This window comes from Salmo salar, chromosome ssa27 (assembly GCF_905237065.1).
Source record: "Salmo salar chromosome ssa27, Ssal_v3.1, whole genome shotgun sequence".
Classification (NCBI taxonomy): Eukaryota; Metazoa; Chordata; class Actinopteri; order Salmoniformes; family Salmonidae; genus Salmo; species Salmo salar.
Window position 1 is genome coordinate 19,001,291 of NC_059468.1, and position 21,950 is coordinate 19,023,240.

Consider the following 21,950-nt stretch of genomic DNA (forward strand, 5'->3'; position numbering starts at 1 on the left):
TTACATCAAAGTTGGATCAGCCAGTAGTGTGGTTTTCCACTTTAATTTTGAGTGTGACTCCAAATCCAGACCTCCATGGGTTGATAAATTGGATTTCCATTGATTATTTTTGTGTGATTTTGTTGTCAGCACATTCAACTATGTAAAGAAAAAAGTATTTAATAAGATTATTTCATTCATTCAGATCTAGGATGTGTTATTTTAGTGTTCCCTTTATTTTTTTGAGTAGTATATATATTTGTAATAATGACAATTACAACAATACTGAATGAACAATGAACACTTTTATTTTAATTTAATATAATACCTCAATAAAATCAATTTAGTCTCAAATAAATAATGAAACATGTTCAATTTGGGATAAATAATGCAAAAACAAAGTGTTGGAGAAGAAAGTAAAAGTGCAATATGTTCCATGTAAAAAAGCTAACGTTTAAGTTCCTTGCTCAGAACATGAGAACATATGGAAGCTGGTGGTTCCTTTTAACATGAGTCTTCAATATTCCCAGGTAAGAAGTTGTAGGTTGTAGTTATTATAGGACTATTTCTCTCTATACCATTTGTATTGCATATACCTTTGACTATTGGATGTTCTAATAGGCACTTTTGTATTGCCACCCTAATCTCGGGAGTAGGTAGGCTTGAAGTCATAAACAGCGCAATGCTTGTAGCATTGCGAAGAGCTGCTGGCAAATGCAGGAAAGTGCTGTTTGAATGAATGCTTACGAGCCTGCTGCTGCCTACCACCGCTCAGTCAGACTGCTCTATCAAATCCTAGACTTAATTATAATATAATAACCCACAGAAATATGAGCCTTTTGTCATAGCCTAATACGTGTTGGCACGTCCCACTGTAGCTCAGTTGGTAGAGCATGGCGCTTGCAACGCCAGGGTTGTGGGTTCGTTTCCCACAGGGGGCCAGTATTTAAAGAATGTAATAAAAATGTATGCACTCTAATGTAAGTCGCTCTGGATAAGAGCGTCTGCTAAATGACTAAAATGTAAATGTAAAATGTAATTAATATGGTCAAATCCGGAAACTATCATTTCGAAAACAAAACGTTTATTCTTTCAGTGAAATATGGAACCGTTCTGTATTTTATCTAACGGGTGGCATCCATAAGTCTAAATATTGCTGTTATATTGCACAACCTTCAATATTATGTCATAATTATGTAAAATTTGGGCAAATTAGTTCGCAACGAGCCAGATGGCCCAAACTGTTGCATATACCCTGACTCTGCGTGCAATGAACGCAAGAGAAGTGACACAATTCACATTCTTAAAATAAAGTGGGGATCCTAACTGACCTAAGACAGGGAATTTTTACTAGGATTAAATGTCAGGAATTGTGAAAAACTGAATTGAAATGTATTTGGCTAAGGTGTATGTAAACTTCGGACTTCAACTGTACATGTACATATTACCTCAATTACCTTGACTAACCTGTGCCAACGCACATTGACTATGTACCGGTACTCCCTGTATATAGTCTTGCTATTGTTATTTTACTGCTGCTTTTTAACTACTTTTATTTCTTATTGTTATTTATATTTTTTAAACTGCATTGTTTGTTAGGGGCTCGTACGTATGCATTTCACTGTAAGGTCTACACCTGTTGTATTCAGCGCATGTGACCAATACAATCTGATTTTATTTGATTTTATTCCCTATATAGTCCACTACTTTTGATCAGGGCCGACAGGGCTCTGGTCAAAAGTAGTACACTAATGAATGAGGTGCAATTTGGGATGCAGATCTATTCTCTGGTGACAGATTGTTATCATTGGTTCTGGGTTGCAAGGTTATCAGACAGATAATATAGAAAACTGTCATGTAAAACAGAAATTACATGGGTGAGTATACCTCTTGTGCATTTTGGTTGGCTAATCAACGTAGCAAATTCATACTAGCCTAATACGTGTTGGCATGCTTGATAATATAAAAAATTTATTAAAGTAAGTAGAATCCACAGTCTGAGTGACATAATGAATAACATGTCAGTTAACACTGTAATACTGACATAATACCATCTCACACTATGCCCTCTTAAGAAGGTGCTCATTAGGCCTAATTCCTCCTTTATTAATTATATGATTATTAGCCCATTCATTACCCCCCTTATCAACAAAACTTGAAGACCTGCGTAAACAGGTCGTTTAGTACGCCATAATCAGACCTGTTGGTTATCATGGTCAAGCACCATCCGATAAGGATAGTTCCCGAAACACAAACCACATTCTCTCAGTTCCGCTATTGGACAAAATTGCGCCGGTACCATTTTGGGGGGATGATAATGTTTATTATTGGCCATAACTTTGTATAATCAAAATAATACATGTTATTTTCAACGGAATATGTTTTATCTAATGCACAAAATAATTAGGATATCACCTTTGTTAACGTTTAGAAAACCTGTACGCATTATGCGCCCCTGCTTTCAAAGATATTGGTACGGTCTTTTCAATTGCGCTGCAAACGTACATTGAGCCACAAGAAGAACGTGAAACCCGCTCCAAATAAGATGCTGCGGACCGATGTCGGTGTTAATTGATCTGGTTATTCTGTTTTAAGAAAAGGAAACACCACACTGCGGCATAATTTCATTTTTGCCCCGCGGAGAGGAGGATGGTGCCTGGGTTGTCATAACTTTAGACTCGCTGCTTTTCCTTGGCACGCGCACTGATCCAGTTGGTGAGGGTGAGTGCTTCTAGTAGCCTACTGGAGATGGAGAATGATAGGCTACATTGTTGTTATATTGTTGCACATCATAACCACCTGTATGGGATGTGAGAGGAATAGTTGTAGGCTACAATGTCACACTGTCATACGTTTAAAAAAAAATCTAAATCCAATATAGGCTACGGAATAATGCGTCAACAGCAAGTTATATGCCTTTTACCTATAAATTGTAGCTCTAAATTAGCCTAGGTCAGATTTCGGCAAAATTGATTCGTTTCTAAACAGTAATTGTCAAATATATGCGTAATAATAAGCCCATTGGACACCTATAGGCCGAGCCAGCTATGGTTTCTACCGTGGGCTTTCTATGGCAATACAATCATTTAGAATGGAATGACTGAGAATGTGCAGGTTAGCCCTATCGTTTAAAAAATATATATGTTTAATGATTATTTATTGTTTGAGACAGTGGCCTACAAGTCTATCACTTTTAGATGAGCACATGAAGAGCCTTCTTTAGGTCTGATGAAGCAAAGCTTTCAGCGCTTTTCCAATGTATACAACCTGATCTCAGAGCATTTTGTAATTTTAGTATGTAAGTCCGATTTTTTTAAATATCAAATTTTCTTTGTCACATACGCACAATGCTTTAAAAAGTTAAGAAAAAAATAGATAAGTAAAAAATAGAAAATCAAATTAACAAGTAATTAAACAGCGGCAGTAAAATAGCAATAGCAGGCTATATTCAGGGGGTACCGGTACAATCATCTCCTTTGTCTTGATCACGTTGAGGGAGAGGTTGTTGTCCTGGCACCACACAGACAGGTCTCTCACCTCCTCCCTGTAGGCTGTCTCATCGTTGTTGGTGATCAGGCCTACCACTGATGTGTCATCGGCAAACTTGATGATGACTGGCCGTGCAGTCATGAGTGAACAGGGAGTACAGGAGAGGACTGAGCACGCACCCCTGAGGGGCCCGTGTTGAGGATCAGCGTGGCGGATGTGTTGTTACCTACCCTTACCCCCTGGGGACGGCCCGTCAGGAAGTCCAGGATCCAGTTGCAGAGGGAGGTGTTTAGTCCCAGGGTCCTTAGCTTAGTGATGAGCTTTGAGGGCACTATGGTGTTGAACACTGAGCTGTAGTCAATGAATAGCATTCTCACATAAGTGTTCCTTTTGTCCAGGTGGGAAAGGGCAGTGTTGTGTGCAATAGAGATTGCATCGCCTGTGGATCTGTTGGGGTGGTATGCAAATTGGAGTGGGTCTAGGGTTTCTGGGATAATGGTGTTGATGTGAGCCATGACCAGCCTTTCAAAGCACTTCATGGCTATGGATGTGAGTGCTATGGGTCGGTAGTCATTTAGGCAGGTTACCTTAGTGTTCTTGGGCACAGGGACTATGGTGGTCTGCTTTAACATGTTGGTATTACAGACTCAGTCAGGGACAGGTTGAAACTGTCAGTGAAGACACTTGCCAGTTGGTCAGCGCATGCTTGCAGTACACGTCCTGATAATCAGTCTGGCCCTGCGGCCTTGTGAATGTTGACCTGTTTAAAGGTCTTACTCACATTGGCTACGGAGAGCGTGATCACACAGTCGTCCAGAACAGCTGATGCTCACATGCATGCTTCAGTGTTATTTGCCTCGAGGCGAGCATAGAAGTAATTTAGCTTGTCTGGTAGGCTCGTGTCACAGGGCAGCTTGCGGCTGTGCTTCCCTTTGTAGTCTGTAATAGTTTGCAAGCCCTGCTACATCCGATGAGCGTCGGAGCTGGTTTAGTACAATTCAATCTTAGTCCTGTATCGAAGCCTTGACTGTTTGATGGTTTGTCGGAGGACATAGCGGGATTTCTTATACGCTTCCTGGTTGGAGTCCCGCTCCTTGAAAGCGGCAGCTCTAGCCTTTAGCTCAGTGCGGATGTTGACTGTAATCCATGGCTCCTGGTTGGGGTATGTACGTACGGTCACTGTGGGGACAACGTCATCAATGCACTTATTGATGAAGCCAGTGACTGATGTGGTGTACTCCTCAATGTCATCAGAAGAATCCCCCCCCCCCCCACCATTGCAGCTGCAAGTCTTTAAGTCATACAGATTCTCAATTGGATTGAGGTCTGGGCTTTGACCAGGCCATTCCAAGACATTTAAATGTTTCCCCTTAAACCACTCAAGTGTTGCTTTAGCAGTATGCTTAGGGTCATTGTCCTGCTGAATGGTGAAACTCCGTCCCAGTCTCAAATCTCTGGAAGACTGAAACAGGTTTCCCTCAAGATTTTCCCTGTATTTAGCGCCATCCATCATTCCTTCAATTCGGACCAGTTTCCCAGTCCATGCCGATGAAAAACGTCCCCACAGCATGATGCTGCCACCACCATGCTTCACTGTGGGGATGTTGTTCTCGGGATGATGAGAGGTGTTGGGTTTGCGCCAGACTTAGTGTTTTCCTTGATGGCCAAAAAGCAACATTTTAGTTTCATCTGACATATGTTTGGGGAGTCTCCCACATGCCTTTTGGCGAACAGCAAACGTGTTTGCTTATTTTTTTCTTTAAGCAATGGCTTTTTTTCTGGCCACTCTTCCATAAAGCCCAGCTCTGTGGAGTGTATGGCTTAAAGTGGTCATATGGACAGGTACTACAATCTCCGCTGTGGAGCTTTGCAGCTCCTTTGGGGTTATCTTTGTTGCCTTTCTGATTAATGCCCTCCTTGCCTGGTCTGTGAGTTTTGGTGGGCAGCCCTGTCTTGGCAGGTTTGTTGTGGTGCCATATTCTTTCCATTTTTTAATAATGGATTTAATGGTGCTCCATGGAATGTTCAAAGTTTCAAATATTTTTTTATAACTCATCCCTGATCTGTGCTTCTCCACAACTTTGTTCTTGACCTGTTTGGAGAGCTCCTTGGTCTTCACAATGCCACATGCTTGGTGGTGCCCCTTGCTTAGTGGTGTTGCAGACTCTGGGGCCTTTCAGAACAGGTGTATATATACTCAGATCATGTGACACTTAGATTGCACACAGGTGGACTTTATTTAACTAATTATGTGACTTCTGAAGGAAATTGGTTGCACCAGATCTTATTAAGGGGATTCATAGCAATACATATGCATGCACCACTTTTCAGTTTTTATTTTTGAGAATTTTTTCTAAACAAGTAATTTTTTTATTTCACTTTACCAATTTAGACTTTTTTGTGTATGTCCATTACATTAAATCCAAATAAAAATCCACTTAAATTACAGGTTGTAATGCAATAAAATAGGAAAAACACCAAGGGGGATGAATACTTTTGCAAGGCACAGTAAGATATTACAGTTTTTTATTTCCCGTTGGTAGGATATACGTGATCGTAGTTTGTCAATTTTGTTATTGATTGATTGCACTTTGGCTAATAGGACCGATGGTAAAGGTAGATTACCCTCTCGGCGACGGATCCTTACAAGGCAACTGGACCTTCTTCCTTGATACCTCCTTCTCTTTCTCCTGCGAATGGCGGGGATGAGGGCCTTGTCGGTCATCTGAAGTAAATCCTTCCCGTCCGTCTCGTTGAAGAAAAAGTAATCCTCCAGTACGTGGTGAGTAAGCTCTTTTCAGTCATAAGACACGGTGGCAGAACATTATGTACAAAATAAGTTACAAATAATTTGAAAAAACATACTCAATAGCACAATTGGTTCCAGGATCGTAAAGCGGCAGCCATCTCCTTCGGCGCCATTTAGTATGATATGTTACATTTTGTATTGTATGTATTAATTTGTGGATGTCCATCATCCATTGTGTATGATATGTTATGATTACTATTTGTATGATATGTTACCAATTTGCAAAATGTACACTGTTATGAATTTGAAAAACATGCAATATGCTACGAGTTCCAATTTGTTGCGGCTAACTTTGGCTAGGTGGCTAATGCTAACGTCAGCTAGCTTGCTAACGTCAGCTAGCTTGCTAACATTAGCTAGGGTAGAAGTTAGGGCTTAATTGTTAGGTTAAAGGGTAAGGTTAGGGGAAGGGTTAGCTAAAATAATTAAGGTTAGGGGAAGGGTTAGGATACAAGCTAAGTAATTGAAAAGTTACTAAAATGCTAAAGTTGTCTGTGATGAGATTCGAACACGAAACCTTTGGGTTGCTAGACGTTCGCGTTATATGCCCATCCACCCACCCCCTTTAGTTTTTGCCTTTAAGTAACCTTCTGTGTTATGTAACCATACCAAACGTAACATGTCATACTATACTGAACAAAAATATAAACTCAACATGTAAAGTGTTAGTTCCATGTTTCATAAGCTAAAATAATAGATCCGATAAATTTCCATTGGCATACAAACCTTATTTCTCTCAAAGTTTGTGCACAAATTTGTTTACATCCCTTTTAGTGAGCATTTCTCATTTGCCAAGATAATCCATCCACCTGACAGATATAACCACACCAGCCCAGGACAAACACATCTGGCTTCTTCACCTGCGGGATCATTTGAGACCAGCCACCCGGAGAGCTAATGAAACTGAGGAGTATTTCTGTCTTTATTAAAGCCCTTTTGTGGGGTAAAACGAATTCTGATTGGCTGGGCCTGGCTCCCCAGTCGGCGGATCTGGCTTCTAATTGGGTGGGCTTATGCCCTTCCAGGCCCACCCATGGCTGTGCCTCTGTCCATCATGTGAAATCCATAGATTAGTGCCTAATGAATTTATTTCAAATGACTGATTTCCTATATATGAACTGTAACTCAGTAAAATCATTGAAATTGTTGCATGTTGCGTTTATATTTTTGTTCAGTATAATGTTCGTGTACCAGATTTTCGTTTACTATGTTACGTCTAGTTTATGAAACCAGGCTGATGTGCAATTGCCCCAACAACCTCAGAACTGGCCTCAGGGTTCTACCATACTGTGCCTAACTGACTATTCTAATGCTCTATAATAGTGGCAATTGTTGATATCCTCCAACAGAATTATACATATTTAGACCCAGTTGGTAGTTTTTTTAAATACTTGCTCCCTCAGGCACTCCAAACAGGTTTGGAACCGCTTCTCCATGGTTCTCTGTCAGGATTTCAGAGCGAGAAGGCAGAATGTAAAACATTTTGTGACATCTATCTCCATGGGGGCTATGAGCAGTGATTTTTGCGCTGGGGCCCCATAATTATTAGAGTTTAGCCTGCCTCAGATCTCTTTTGTTTGTTTATCGCGTCAACCTGGGAGACACACATGTCAAGATAGGAAAAGTTAGCCGGGGGCACCATGATGGCTTATTTGAGCAGCTCAGCAAGTTCAGTTCCCCATACAGCTCTAACGGAAGGCCTAGACAATGTCTTTAACACAGAAATGCAAAGGAATACAAATAGGGGTTTTATAAAGTTCAATCCCCCCAAAGCTGGGGATAGACAACTGCCAGACAGGGACAAATTGATGTCTTGAAGTCTGACAAAGAAAACTGGATCAAAACCGTAATCGGTATACAAGCTTGCTCTGTCTGAAGCCAATGGCATGGAATGAAGCAGACAACATAGACATAATCTGACACCAGTTGGCTAAATTGTAACACGGAATTGCAACAGAAACACAAAATTGAAGGGGGTCTACATACCCAAGGCTTGGGGACAGACAAACGTCAGACAGCAGGGGAAAATGAACATGTGACAAAATATAAAAATCCCACTTATAAAGGGTGGAAACAAGCATGCTCTGTGTAAAGCTGTTGGCTTGGAATGAGACCAGACAGCAATTTATTGAACTGTTCCTCTGCTGTGTGGCTGTGTGTGTGTGCGTGCTTCTCTAAGTCTGTTTACATATGTGGGGATATCTGGAGTGCTTTCATCATCTGTTCTTTCTTCTATCCATCACAAAAGAGATCTTGGAACTAGAAGGACAATGATCCAGGGGACCAACGTCACAGTGTCTGCATAGTCTGCTGTCAGTCTAGTGGGTGGGTTTGTCAGACAATGACAGAGAGCCCCATCTCCCCCATAGTGACATGACTTCTCTCCTGTAGTACAGGAAGTGAAGTGACTAACATTGAAATTCCTTTTTTTTAGGCGTAGCCCTTTCAACAACCACTGTGTCTCACCTGGTAAACAGCTCAATTACGGCCAGCTGGTCAACTGGAATAATATACATATAATGAAAGATATGGACAGTAGGCGACACACTTTGTGAAATGACTCTGGCTGGTTCTTTATCAGTGAAGTGGCTGATTGACTGTGTTACTTGATCAGTGACCTCTGACCTGTTATAGTACCGCTCACTCACTCCTCTCAGGACAATCCAGGCTCAGGTGACATTTCAGTTGCAAGATAAAGCTTGAGAAAAATCTTTTCTCTTCTGTGGATCTCAGAGAACGGAACAGAGGCTATTATTGTCAACCACTTAAACTCCTCCTTCCTCTCTTTCTCGCTTTTGTTCTCTCTCCCGTTTCTACCTCCTCTGTATCACCAGCCTTCTGCCTATCTGGCCCTCTTAAGACGTCTGGAGGTCTTCTTCCATTTTAAAGGCCCAATGCAGCCGTTTTTCTATCAATATTAAACATTTCTGGGTAACGTTAAGTATCTTACTGTAATAGATTTCCATAAAAATGTGCAAAAATAGCTTTTTGGCAAAAAACTATTTCTCAAGCAATAATAGTTTTGCTAGGACTGTCTGTGAGTGGTCTGAGTGGGGAGGGGGAAACTGAAATTGGTCTATTAACCAATTTACTGTATATTGATGTCACCATGGAAAGCCAAAACTCACGCCCATGCAAAACTCCTGATTAGACGGTCCTCTGTAGATTTTACTTTCAACCAGCAACTATCAGGAAATAACACTGATCAGATGTTTTGACACTTTTACAGTGTTAGTTTCATCAGCTGTTGTAGCATTTAATGCAAAATGTTGACTGCATTGGGCCTTTAACAGAGAGTGTCCCTTATAAAAGAGACTGGCAATGGGTTACACCCTCCCCCTCTCACTCTGCCTAGGTCCTGGGTGGGTGGTCCTGTAGAGAGAGATGGGAAAAATGTGTAAAAACCTGTTTTTGCTTTGTCATTATGGGGTATTGTGTGTAGATTGATGAGGGGTAAAAGAAAAACATTTAATCCATTTTTGAATAAAGCTGTAACATAACAAAACGTGGAAAAAGTCAAGGGGTGTGAATACTTTCCGACTGCACTGTAGATAGAATGGTAGTGGTAGTGAAGGTTCTCGATCTTCTAACTGATTTCATTGCGGTGGCTCCATCACTAAGTGAGCTGCTGTGTAATGTGATGGAGGCCACACACACACACACACACACACACCCCACTAAGTGAGCTCCTGTGTAATGTGATGGAGGCCACACACACACACACACACACCACTAAGTGAGCTGCTGTGTAATGTGATGGAGGCCACACACACACACACACACACACACACACCACCACTCAGTGAGCTCCTATGTAATGTGATGGAGGCTGATGTAGGGAGGCAGATGCCCACGCTGTGTGATTCCCTATTTTCTACCTCAGCTGTTTGCTTACCTCGCCTCAGCAGCGCCAGCCGGGAAGATACTTTGTGTGTGTGTGGTGGAGAAAGAGAGGGAGAGAGCTGTAGCTCTTGGTACCATTCCATCAACATGATCCCTAATGCCTCATACTCCTCCTGTTGTCTGATATGAGGTGGTTATGAAGACCAATAGTTGCTGTATGGAAGATGATACTGTATGTAGGCCTATGTGAAAGGCACACACACATTCAATTCACATTGATGTGAGGCCTCGGCCTTGTCAGCTTGGTTGCTAGACCACTGTCAGGTGTGTGTGTGTGTGTGTGTGTGTGTGTGTGTGTGTGTGTGTGTGTGTGTGTGTGTGTGTGCATATTCGTGTCTGTGAGCAGATAAATAAATGCTAGTATTTCATTACTCCTCTGTATTGTATTGACCAGGCCAGTGACCTAAGAATGTCAACCCAGTCAGTGATTGGCTGAAGGTTGTTGACCTTTGATGGATGTTTTCATTTCCCAGCTGGTAAATGTGTCAGTCAAGGTTCTCCCAGGGGACCTGTGATTTCACTGAGAGTATAACAACCTAACACACACACGCAAGCACATCAGACCAATATTTATCCTCTATTTGATGGGTACACTGTAGAGGACACAGTGATTATAGAAAACATGAGTCCTCTGCCTCTCCACAGCACAGAGGAGAAGATGAGTTGGCTGCTTTCCTCTCTGTGGTAGGCTGCCCTGACCTTCACTCCCCAGCGCGTGTGTGTGTGCTGTGTGTGTGTGTGTGTGTGTGTGTGTGTGTGTGTGTGAGGCCTCTGATGATGGGCACAGACAGCAGCTGCACACACAGCTGTAACTCGCTAGGGCGCCACTTACAGCAGGCTGCACAAACACAAGCACACACACTCATTACTCCCTACGTGGAATTCCAAATGAAGGGCTTCCAGACTCACCTGTCACTCTGAGATTGCTCAATGTCAATCCCCCTGCTGCAGCCGTCTCCTGTATGTGTCTACAGTGTAGTTACACCGTCAGGATGAGAGGAGATGCCTTCCCTCGGAAGATAAAGTTTATTTTTTATTCACTAAGTACTATGATCCACAGATCAATAAGACTCATCCTTTTAGCATTCTGAATGTTCAGACAAGACCCATGCATGTCAAATGGCACCCTATTCCCAATGTAGTCCTTTACTTTTGAACAAGGCCCATAGGGCTCTGATAAAAGTAGTGCACTATATAGGGAGTAGGGTGCCATTTGGAACTAACCCATGTACTCCATCTCCCAGGATCATTATAAGGATGGAGTCTCGACGGCTGATCTTATTAGATCAGTGGTAACCTGTACTGTAACTCTCCTGAACAGTTTGTCAGAAAGACATATTGTTTATGTTTACTAGGCAGCAATAATCTATTCTAAAGAGATAATTTCATAGATTGGTTAATGGAGGGTCTGTAAAGAGGGTCTCCGGCACAATGATGGGTTCAGTTGGATTTCAATTGCTCCTATGAATTAGGCTTTTATTCATAAGGGCTCGCGTTGAGTGAACTGAAGATCCCTCTTGAATCTCTGACAAAAACAGGATGAGGGAAGAGGTGTGTGTGTGTTCTGCTCTTTTGTCTCTGTGCCACTGTCCCTCTGCCAGTCCAGTGCTGTTGCCAGACACTGCCTGCGGGCCATGTCTCTGTGTGTGTGTGTGTGTGTGTGTGTGTGTGTGTGTGTGTGTGTGTGTGTGTGTGTGTGTGTGTGTGTGTGTGTCGTGTGTGTGTGGCCCTGTCCAGTAGGAGAGAGAGAAGCACATGCAGGCCAGGCAGAGAGAAGAGATGTGATCCACGGCACAGCACAGCGCTGTTTACATGTCTGTTTAGATGGGGGAATGTGGAGGAGGGGACAACCTGGTCTTGTACCCACACTTACAAGAGGCTGTGGGCTAAAATATTGATGTGTGATGGTTGGTTGTTGATAACGACACATGCTGCCCTCCTACTGTTGTCACACGTTGGGGACTCCGACCCTCCAATTCTCCTCTTCTCTCTCTGTCCTGTCCTCTCCAAGTCTCAGATTCAGCTCACTGTCGCCACCCTCATTGTTGACCCCCTTTTTCCTCCATAAAACCCTCAGGTTGCATTTTACTCTAGCAGTCACACACGCTATGAGTAAATGCACCATAACGTTTTAAATAAATGGGAGACCTGATACTGCAGCTCGCAATTGCATTGAGTGTAATGTGAGTTTGCTGACAGAACAGGTGTGTTTGCGAGAGGAAAGTGTTACACTAGTTCTGTAAACACTAGCTTGTCCTCTTGTCTCTGTCATCTCCACTCCTCGTTAGGGCAATAGTTCAACTATCTCATTAGGCTTGAGCCATGTCAACCTTTGCCACATCGTCGATGAAGTCGCTCAATGAAACGCAGCTAAAGCATTTGAAAGAAAACAAATAGTATTTGAACCTATAGGCCCCATGTTATTGAGTGGGACCAGACTGGCTCTAAAGCCCTCTGGAAATATGCTAATGAGTCTGAAAGACCATGGATGCATCATTGTGATTGACCCTCTGGAATGGAGCACAATGGAGCTCTGGTTTGGTGATCAAGAGGGCACTCTGCTCCCACGCGCCCACACACCCTCTCTCTTTCTGCTTCACTCCTCATGTTTTTGACAGTTTATTTTTATGGGTTAGAACACACTTTGGACCCCAGAGTTAATCATTGTTAAAGTCTTTCTTCTTAGAGCTGTCAGAAGTTATGATTTCAGATGAGAAGTGCCTCTTTGAAGCTGATCACCAGAGTTTACAAGAACATTTATTGTTCATGGGATGATTGCCAGATAACAACCAAGATCTGACCTCTGGTCTGTCCAATGCAAAACTACGTCTTTACCTGGTTGTTATCTGGTTTCTGACTTCTCTTCAACCAGAAAAATAAGGTTACAACCTGACAATTATGTCATTATGAAGTTTCATGACCAATTTTTCCTCCTGGATATTGTGGGATAAAGAACAGGAATAGAAGATTGATTCTCTTGCGCCAAACTACTTGTTCTTATTGTGGACACTTTAGTTTAGCGCCTTTCTGAGGGCACACTAAAATGGCGCCGGAAGAAATGGCAGCAGTTGTACGGGCGCCCAACCAATTGTGCTATTATGTGTTTGTTTTCACGTAATTTGTAACTTATTTTGTACATAATGTTTCTGCAACCGTATCTTACGGCAAAAAAGAGCTTCTGGATATCAGGACAGCGATCACTCACCTCGGATTAGACAAAGATTTTTTCTTCAACAAGCAGTACGCACAGGACATTTTCCCAACACCCGACAGGGCCGACATCCCCGTTATTTGCAAGACGAAGTGACACAGGTACAGAGGACAAAGAGCCGGATGCCTCGTCAGGACCCGGAGAAGGCGAGTGGGAATACTGCTCGCCAACGTGCAATCATTGGACAATAAATTAGACGAGATACGATCACGAATATCCTACCAATGGGACATCAAAAACTGTAATATCCTATGTTTCACGGAATCGTGGCTGAATGATGACATGGATATTCAGCTAGCGGGATATACGTTGCACCGGCTAGATAGAACAGCACACTCCGGTAAGACGAGGGTGGGTGGTCTGTGCATACTTGTAAACAACAGCTGGTGCAAGAAATCTAAGGAAGTCTCTAGATTTTGCTCGCCTGAAGTAGAGCATATTGTGATAAATTGCAGGCCACACTACTTGCCTAGAGTTTTCAGCTATACTTTTCAGAGCTGTTTATTTACCACCACAGACAGATGCTGGCACTAAGACCGCACTCAGTCAGCTGTATAAGGAAATAAGCAAACAGGAAACCACTCACCCAGAGGCGGCGCTCCTAGTGGCCGGAGATTTTAATGCAGGGAAACTTAAATCCGTTCTACCAAATTTCTATCAGCATGTTAAATGTGCAACCAGAGGGAAACAATTCTAGATAACCTGTACTCCACACACAGAGACGCGTACAAAGCTCTCCCTTGCCCTCCATTTGGTAAATCTGACCACAACTCTATCCTCCCGATTCCTGCTTACAAGCAAAAATTAAAGCAGGAAGCACCTGTGACTCGGTCTATAAAAAAGTGGTCAAATGAAGAAGAGGACTGTTTAGCTATCACACACTGGAACGTGTTCTGGGATTCTTCCGATGGCATTGAGGAGTACATCACATCAGTCACTGGCTTTATCAATATGTGCATCGAGGACGTCGTCCCCACAGTGACTGTACGTACATACCCCAACCAGAAGCCATGGATTACAGGCAACATTCGCACTGAGCTAAAGGGTAGAGCTGCCGCTTTCAATGTGCGGGACTCTAACCCGGAAGCTTACAAGAAATCCTGCTATGCTCTGTGACGAACAGGCAAAACGTCAATACAGGGCTAAGATTGAATCATACTACACCGGCTCACAATGCTCGTCTTATGTGGCAGGGCTTGCAAACTATTACAGACTACAAAGGGAAGCACAGCCGCGAGCTGCCCAGTGACATGAGCCTACCAGACGAGCTAAATCACTACTATGCTTGCTTCGAGGCAAGCAACACCGAGGCATGCATGAGAGCATCAGCTGTTCCGGACGACTGTGTGATCACGCTCTCCATAGCCGACGTGAGTAAGACCTTTAAACAGGTCAACATACACAAGGCTGCAGGGCCAGACGGATTACCAGGATGTGTGCTTCGGGCATGAGCTGACCAACTGGCAGGTGTCTTCACTGACATTTTCAACATGTCCCTGATTGATTCTGTAATACCAACATGTTTCAAGCAGACCACCGTAGTCCCTGTGCCCAAGAACACAAAGGCAACCTGCCGAAATGACTACAGACCCATAGCACTCACGTCCATAGCCATGAAGTGCTTTGAAACGTTGGTAATGGCTCACATCAACACCATTATCCCAGAAACCCTAGACCCATGTCACGTCCTGACCAGCAGAGGGAGTAGTGGTGTAGTATTTTGGTCAGGACGTGGCAGAAGAAGTCTTTATGTGTTGTCTAGTATGTCTGTTTCTGTGTTAGTCTTGTGACTCCTGATCAGGAACAGCTGGGGATCGTTGTTCCTGATTGGGAGTCATATATTTAGGAGTATGTTTGTCACTTGGGGTTGTGGGTGGTTGTGCTAACACTGCTAGTCCTTTTGTTTGTAGTAAGCCTGTTAGCCTGTCGTGAGTTTCGTGTTTAGTGTTTTCCTGTGTATGCTTTGCTCTTCTATATTAAAAAGATGAGTATACACATTCCGTCTGCAGTTTGGTCCATACAACACGGCTTCAACTATTGTGACAGAACTACCCACCACAACAAGACCAAGCAGCGGAAAAAGGAGCAGGACGCTGAATATATGGAATATTCTGAGGAAATAGACTTCGACATGGACACTCGTGAGAAATGGACTTGGGACCAGATTCTGGCCGGAGAGGGCTCGTGGAGAAAGGCTGGTGAGGACCGGGAACGCTACCGGGGTACACGACTGGCGAGGAAGCCGGAGAGGCACCCCCAATAAAAAAATTTGGGGGGGGCACACGGGTAGTTTGCCTAGGCCAAGGAAGAGCTATAAGCCAGCTACCCATGATTATGTGGAGGAGCGTATGGAGTGGAGGGCGCCGTGTTTTGCTGAGGTGCGCACTATCTCACCCATACGTACGCACTGTCTGGTGCGCGCCATTCCAGCCCCTCGCAGATGCCGTGCTAGAGTGGGCATCCAGCCTGGTAGGAGGATGCCTGCGCAGCGCATCTGGTCGCCGGTACGCCTCCTAGGACCAGGCTACCCTACTCCTGCTCTATGCACGGCAACAATCAGGCCCCTGCACAGCCCAGTTCGCCCTGTACCAGCACCCCGCTCGTGCAGGGCTGCTAGTTCCATCCAGCCAGGACGGGTTGTGCAGGCGGTGCGGTCAAGGCCACCTGTGCGCCTCCATGGCCCAGTCTTTCCGGTTCCCACCTCTCGTGCTATCCCGGAAGTGAGTACCTCCAGTATGGCATGACCAGTACCAGCAACCCGGACCAAGCTTCCCATGAGTCGGCCTAGTTCTATTCAACCTGTTCCTGCTCCTCGCACTAGCCCTAGGGTGCGTGTCTTCAGTCTGGTACCACCTCTACCAGCCCCACGCACCAGGCTTCCAGTGCGTCGGCCCAGCCTCAAGAGCCCGGCACCAGTGTGCAGTCCAGAGTATCCGGCACCAGTGTGCAGTCCAGAGTATCCGGCACCAGTGTGCAGTCCAGAGTATCCGGCACCAGTGTGCAGTCCAGAGTATCCGGCAACAGTGTGCAGTCCAGAGTATCCGGCAACAGTGTCTAGTCCGGAACCGAGGGAGACTGCCTGTGACCCGGAACCAGAGGGGTCTGCCTGTGACCCGGAACCGAGGGGGTCTGCTTGTGACCCGGAACCGAGGGGGTCTGCTTGTGACCCGGAACCGAGGGAGTCTGCTTGCGACCCGGAACCGAGGGAGTCTGCCTGCGACCCGGAACCGAGGGAGTCTGCCTGCGACCCGGAACCGGGTGAGTCTGCCTGCGACCCGGAACCGAAGGGGTCTGCCTGCGACCCGGAACCGAGGGAGTCTGCCTGCGACCCGGAACCGGGTGAGTCTGCCTGCGACCCGGAACCGAAGGGGTCTGTCTGCGACCCGGAACCGAAGGAGTCTACCTACGACTCAGAACTGAATGTGACTAACTGTGTTGTAAATGAGTCTGCCTACAGCGTGGAAATGAGGGAACCTGCCCACGAGCCACAACAAATTGAGTCTGTCTACGACCCCGGACCCCAATGAGTCTGCCTACAACCTGGAGGGCAGGAGGCCGGAACCAGAGCCACCTCCAGGATAGGTGGGTTGGGGAGGGAGGGTGTAGCACAGTGCCGTCGTTGATGGCAGCCACCCTCCCTTCCCTCCCTTTTTTGTTTAGGGGCTATTCATTTTTGTTGTGGTATTGGAGATTTTTGTGTTTTCTTTTAAGGTGCATTCCGGGGTCTGCACCTTTAGGGGGGGGGGTACTGTCACGTCCTGACCAGCAGAGGGAGTAGTGGTGTAGTATTTTGGTCAGGACATGGCAGAAGAAGTGTGTATGTGTTGTCTAGTATGTCTGTTTCTGTGTTAGTCTTGTGACTCCTGATCAGGAACAGCTGGGGATCGTTGTTCCTGATTGGGAGTCATATATTTAGGAGTATGTTTGTCACTTGGGGTTGTGGGTGGTTGTGTTAACACTGCTAGTCCTTTTGTTTGTAGTAAGCCTGTTAGCCTGTCGTGAGTTTCGTGTTTATTGTTTTCCTGTGTATGCTTTGCTCTTCTATATTAAAAAGATGAGTATCCACATTCCGTCTGCAGTTTGGTCCATACAACACGGCTTCAACTATTGTGACAACCCACTCCAATTTGCATACTGCCCAAACAGATCCACAGATGATGCAATCTCTATTGCACTCCACACTGCCCTTTCCCACCTGGACAAAAGGAATACTTATGTGAGAATGCTATTCATTGACTACAGCTCAGCGTTCAACACCATAGTGCCCTAAAAGCTCATCACTAAGCTAAGGATCCTGGCACTAAACACCTCCCTCTGCAACTGGTTCCTGGACTTCCTGACAGGCCGCCCCCAGGTGGTGAGGGTAGGTAGCAACACATCTGCCACACTGATCCTCAACACTGGAGCTCCCCAGGGGTGCGTGCTTTGTTCCCTCCTGTACTCCCTGTTCACCCACGACTGCATGGACAGGCACGACTCCAACACCATCATTAAGTTTGCAGATGTCACAACAGTGGTAGGCCTGATCACCAACAACGACGAGACAGCCTATAGGGAGGTGGTCAGAGACCTGACGATGTGGTGCCAGAATAACAACCGATCCCTCAACGTAAACAAGACTAAGGAGATGATTGTGGACTGCAGGAAAAGGAGGACCGAGCACGCCCCCATTCTCATCGACGGGGCTGTAAGTGGAGCAGGTTTCAGAGCTTCAAGTTCCTTGGTGTCCACATCAACAACAAACTAGAATGGTCCAAACACACCAAGACAGTCTTGAAGAGGGCACGACAACGCCTATTCCCCCTCAGGAAACTAAAAAGATTTGGCATGGGTCCTGAGATCCTCAAAAAGGTTCTACAGCTGAAACATCGAGAGCATCCTGACTGGTTGCATCACTGCCTGGTACTGCAATTGCTCGGCCTCTGACTTCAAGGCACTACAGAGGGTAGTGTGTACAGCCCAGTACATCACTGGGGCTAAACTGCCTGCCATTCAGGACCTCTACACCAGGCGGTGTCAGAGGAAGGCCCTAAAAATTGTCAAAGACCCCAGTCACCCCAGTCATAGACTATTCTCTCTACTACTGCATGGCAAGCAGTACCGGAGTGCCAAGTCTAGGACAAAAAGGCTTCTCAACAGTTTTTACCCCCAAGCCATAAGACGCCTGAACTGGTAATCAAATGGTTACCCGGACTATGTGCATTGTGTGCCCCCGCCCATCTCCTCTTTTACGCTGCTGCAATTCTCTTTTTATCATATATGCATAGTCACTTTAACTATACATTCATGTACATAATACCTCAATTTGGCTGACCAACCAGTGCTCCCGGACATTGGCTAACCGGGCTATCTGCATTGTGTCCCGCCACCCACCACCCGCCAACCCCTCTTTTACGCTACTGCTACTCTCTGTTCATCATATATGCATAGTCACTTTAACCATATCTACATGTACATACTACCTCAATCAGCCTGACTAACTGGTGTCTGTATGTAGCCTCGCTACTTTTATAGCCTCGCTACTGTATATAGCCTGTCTTTTTAATGTTGTTTTATTTCTTTACTTACCTATTGTTCACCTAATACCTTTTTTGCACTATTGGTTAGAGCCTGTAAGGTCTACACCTGTTGTATTTGGGGCACGTGACAAATAAACGTTGATTTGACTTGTTAACTTGTAGCTAGAGGTGGCTCACAACCAGGTAGCTAGAAGAACAGTCACGTTCAGCTTTTAAGATCTCCTGGGTGAGAGATCCACCAAATGAAAGTCTTCTCTGATGTGTCTTTGTCTGAGTGCTTAGCTTATGAAACACGAGAGGAGCGAGATGCTGTGTAAAGGTTCTGGGGATCAGTGGAGAGAGAGAGAGGTATACTGGGACTTGTGAGTCTGTGTCAGCGTATGTAAAAGAGGCGAAGTCAGGTGCCGGAGAGTAACGTGATGTAAACAGGCGCACTTTATTAAAGTTCCAAGACGAGAGCACAACATAAATCAAATGCGCTCAAAAACACGGAACATAACAAAAGTGAAGTGCATAAAAAGACACCACAGCAAGATGATGGGAAACAGAGGGTTAAATACAAGTAGCTTAATTGGGGAAATGAAAACCAGGTGTGTATGGAAACAAGACAAGACAAATGGATATATGAAAAATGGAGTGGCGATGGCTAGAAAGCCGGTGACGTCGATCGCCGAACGCCGCCCGCACAAGGAGAGGAGCCGACTTCGGCGGAAGTCGTGACAGTCTGGGGGGTGTGATGGAGCTGTCTCGCTGGATCTGTGTACCTCTCTTCCTCCTGTCTTTCTCTCTGTGAATGCACTGGAGAAAACAGTTTTTTTGAAAGATGCAATATTGATTGGGCTTCACCCAACAGACAGTCAAAATAATCTGACATGCATGAATCCCCTGAAACAAAGGACAACCAGTCAGTGTAAACAAACAGACGATGTCTCATTCTCCCTCTCTGTCTCTTTCATTCTCCCCCGCTCTCCTTCCTTCCCTCGCTCTCTCATTCTCTCCCTCTTTGTTTCTCTTAGTGTTTCCACCTTCCCATCATATGGAGAGGCTGATTGCAACGCTGCAGTTACCATGGCAGCCAGTAGAACACATTACGCTTTATAATAAGTCACAGAGAGGAGGAGAGGAGAAAGGGAAGAAAGAGGCACTGGAACAATAGTCAAGAGCATGAGGAGGAAACTATAAATAGAGAAAGCAGTAATCCCTAGCATCATTTATTAAACAGTAACTTCAGATGGCTGTGTTGGCTTTGTACACATAATTTCCCCTAGCAGCTAGCACAGAAACATCTGGGCTGAGGGTATGCTGACCTCTTGCTCAGGGAAGAGCAGAGGCTGATATCCCATGGAACACTCAAAGGGCGAGAGACCAGTGGCCACGCAGGGAAGGGTGTTGCAGGCATGTTCCACCCACACGAGTTGCTGGCTCCAGTGTGGTGGGGTTGTTGGAGACGAGGCAACAAAGATCCGTCTCCAGGTCCTGATTGGCCCGCTCCGACTAGCCATTAGACTGGGGGTGAAAATCGGAGGACAGGCTGGCCGACGACCCAATGATGATCCAAAATACCTTCCAGAACCGGGATGAGGACTGCGATCAGAGACCATGTCCACCGGAAGTCCATGGATCCGGAAGACGTGCTGCAACATAAGCTGGGCCAATTCCTTGGCTGAGGGTAACTTGGGAAGGGGAATGAAATGGACTGCTTTGGAAAACCTATCCACCACCGTAAGGATAGTGGTGTTGCCATCTGATGGAGGGAGACCAGTGACGAAGTCCAGGGATATATAGGACCAGGGGTTGTGAGGAACAGGAAGTGGTTGAAGGAGGCCAGCCGGCGCTTGCCGTGGAGTCTTATTCTGAGCACACACAGTGCATGCGGCGACGGGTAACCTCGGATTCTCTTGGTAATGTAGATGCCAGGGACTTCCGGAATTCCTCGGCAGCGAAGTGGGATCCTTGGACGAGAGAGTATGACTGGCAACAGACCTCCTCTCCCTCCTACGTTCCCGTAGCCGCTAAAACGATCCGTATGGTCAAGGTGATGAGAGAGTCAAGATCCATGGGCAGCTCCCAAGCTCGTCTTTAACCTCCTCCGATAATCCATGAAGGAATGTGTCGAACAGGGATTCCGGGTTCCAGGCACTCTCGGCGGCCAATGTACAGAAATCGGCCACATAGTCTGCCAAACTATGGGAGTCTTGACGTAATAGGAGTAGCTTCCGAGCAGCCTCTCCCACAGACAATGGAGAGATGTTCCTCCATGAACAGACTGAAGCACACACTGGATTGTTCCTCTCACACCGCCATAACACAGGAGAGAGCCCTCCCGGATATCGGCATTATAAGGTACACTATCTTCGAGCGGTCAGAGGGATAAGAAGAGGGCTGCAGTTCAAAGATAAGGGAGCTCCTGGGAGAGAAACGCCCGACAGGTTCCTGAATCTCCAGTGTAGCGCTCCGGAGGAGGTAAGCGGGGTACTTGGGAAGCCGGGGTGGCCTGGGGAGACACGCTGCTGACAGTGGGGTTACTGAGAGGCTGGGAGGTTACTGTTGTGGCTGACTGCCTAATAGACAATCCATGGTATTGCTCCCGCAATGTATTGCGTTCTGCCAAGGTCTGGAATCCTTCCATAAGATTTTGAAGTAACTCCTTGTGTCTTCCAATGGTGGCTCCACTGAAGGAGATGGCATTGCGGCGCTGGTCCGAGTCTGCTGGGTCAGTCATGGTCAGTTCGTACTAACACGACTCAGGATAAGACCCAGATGCAGACAGTTAGAAACTGAGATGTTTATTACAAAACAGGGTGCAGGAAAACGGCAGGTCAAGGGCAGGCAGATGTCAATAATCCAAGGCAGTGTCAATCAGAGACAGAACGGCAGGCAGGCTAAGGGTCAGGGCAGGCAGAATGGTCAGAACCTGGAAGTCAAGAAAACAGAAACTAAAGATACGGGAAAACACACTGGTAAGACTTGGCAAGACAAGACGAACTGGCAACAGACCAACAGAAAACACAGTTATAAGTACACGGGATAATGGGGGAAA

At 45.4% G+C, this 21,950-nt stretch overlaps 1 protein-coding gene and 1 long non-coding RNA gene across 2 annotated transcripts in view; one reads left to right on the forward strand and one right to left on the reverse strand.

Annotated features, from left to right (window-relative positions):
* Nucleotides 1–8,379, reverse strand: part of LOC106588644 (zona pellucida sperm-binding protein 3) — a 32,302-nt gene extending 23,923 nt beyond the window's left edge. The window contains exon 1 of the mRNA XM_014177825.2: nt 8,264–8,379. Coding sequence (XP_014033300.1) covers nt 8,264–8,358 — 95 coding nt within the window. The 5' untranslated portion in view covers nt 8,359–8,379. The remainder of the gene's footprint in view (nt 1–8,263) is intronic.
* On the forward strand, nt 2,365–7,363 carry LOC123723889 (uncharacterized). The gene is made up of 3 exons (XR_006762330.1): nt 2,365–2,700; nt 6,071–6,250; nt 7,052–7,363. It is a non-coding gene; the product is annotated as an uncharacterized lncRNA (long non-coding RNA).
* Nucleotides 8,380–21,950: the final 13,571 nt, after the last annotated feature.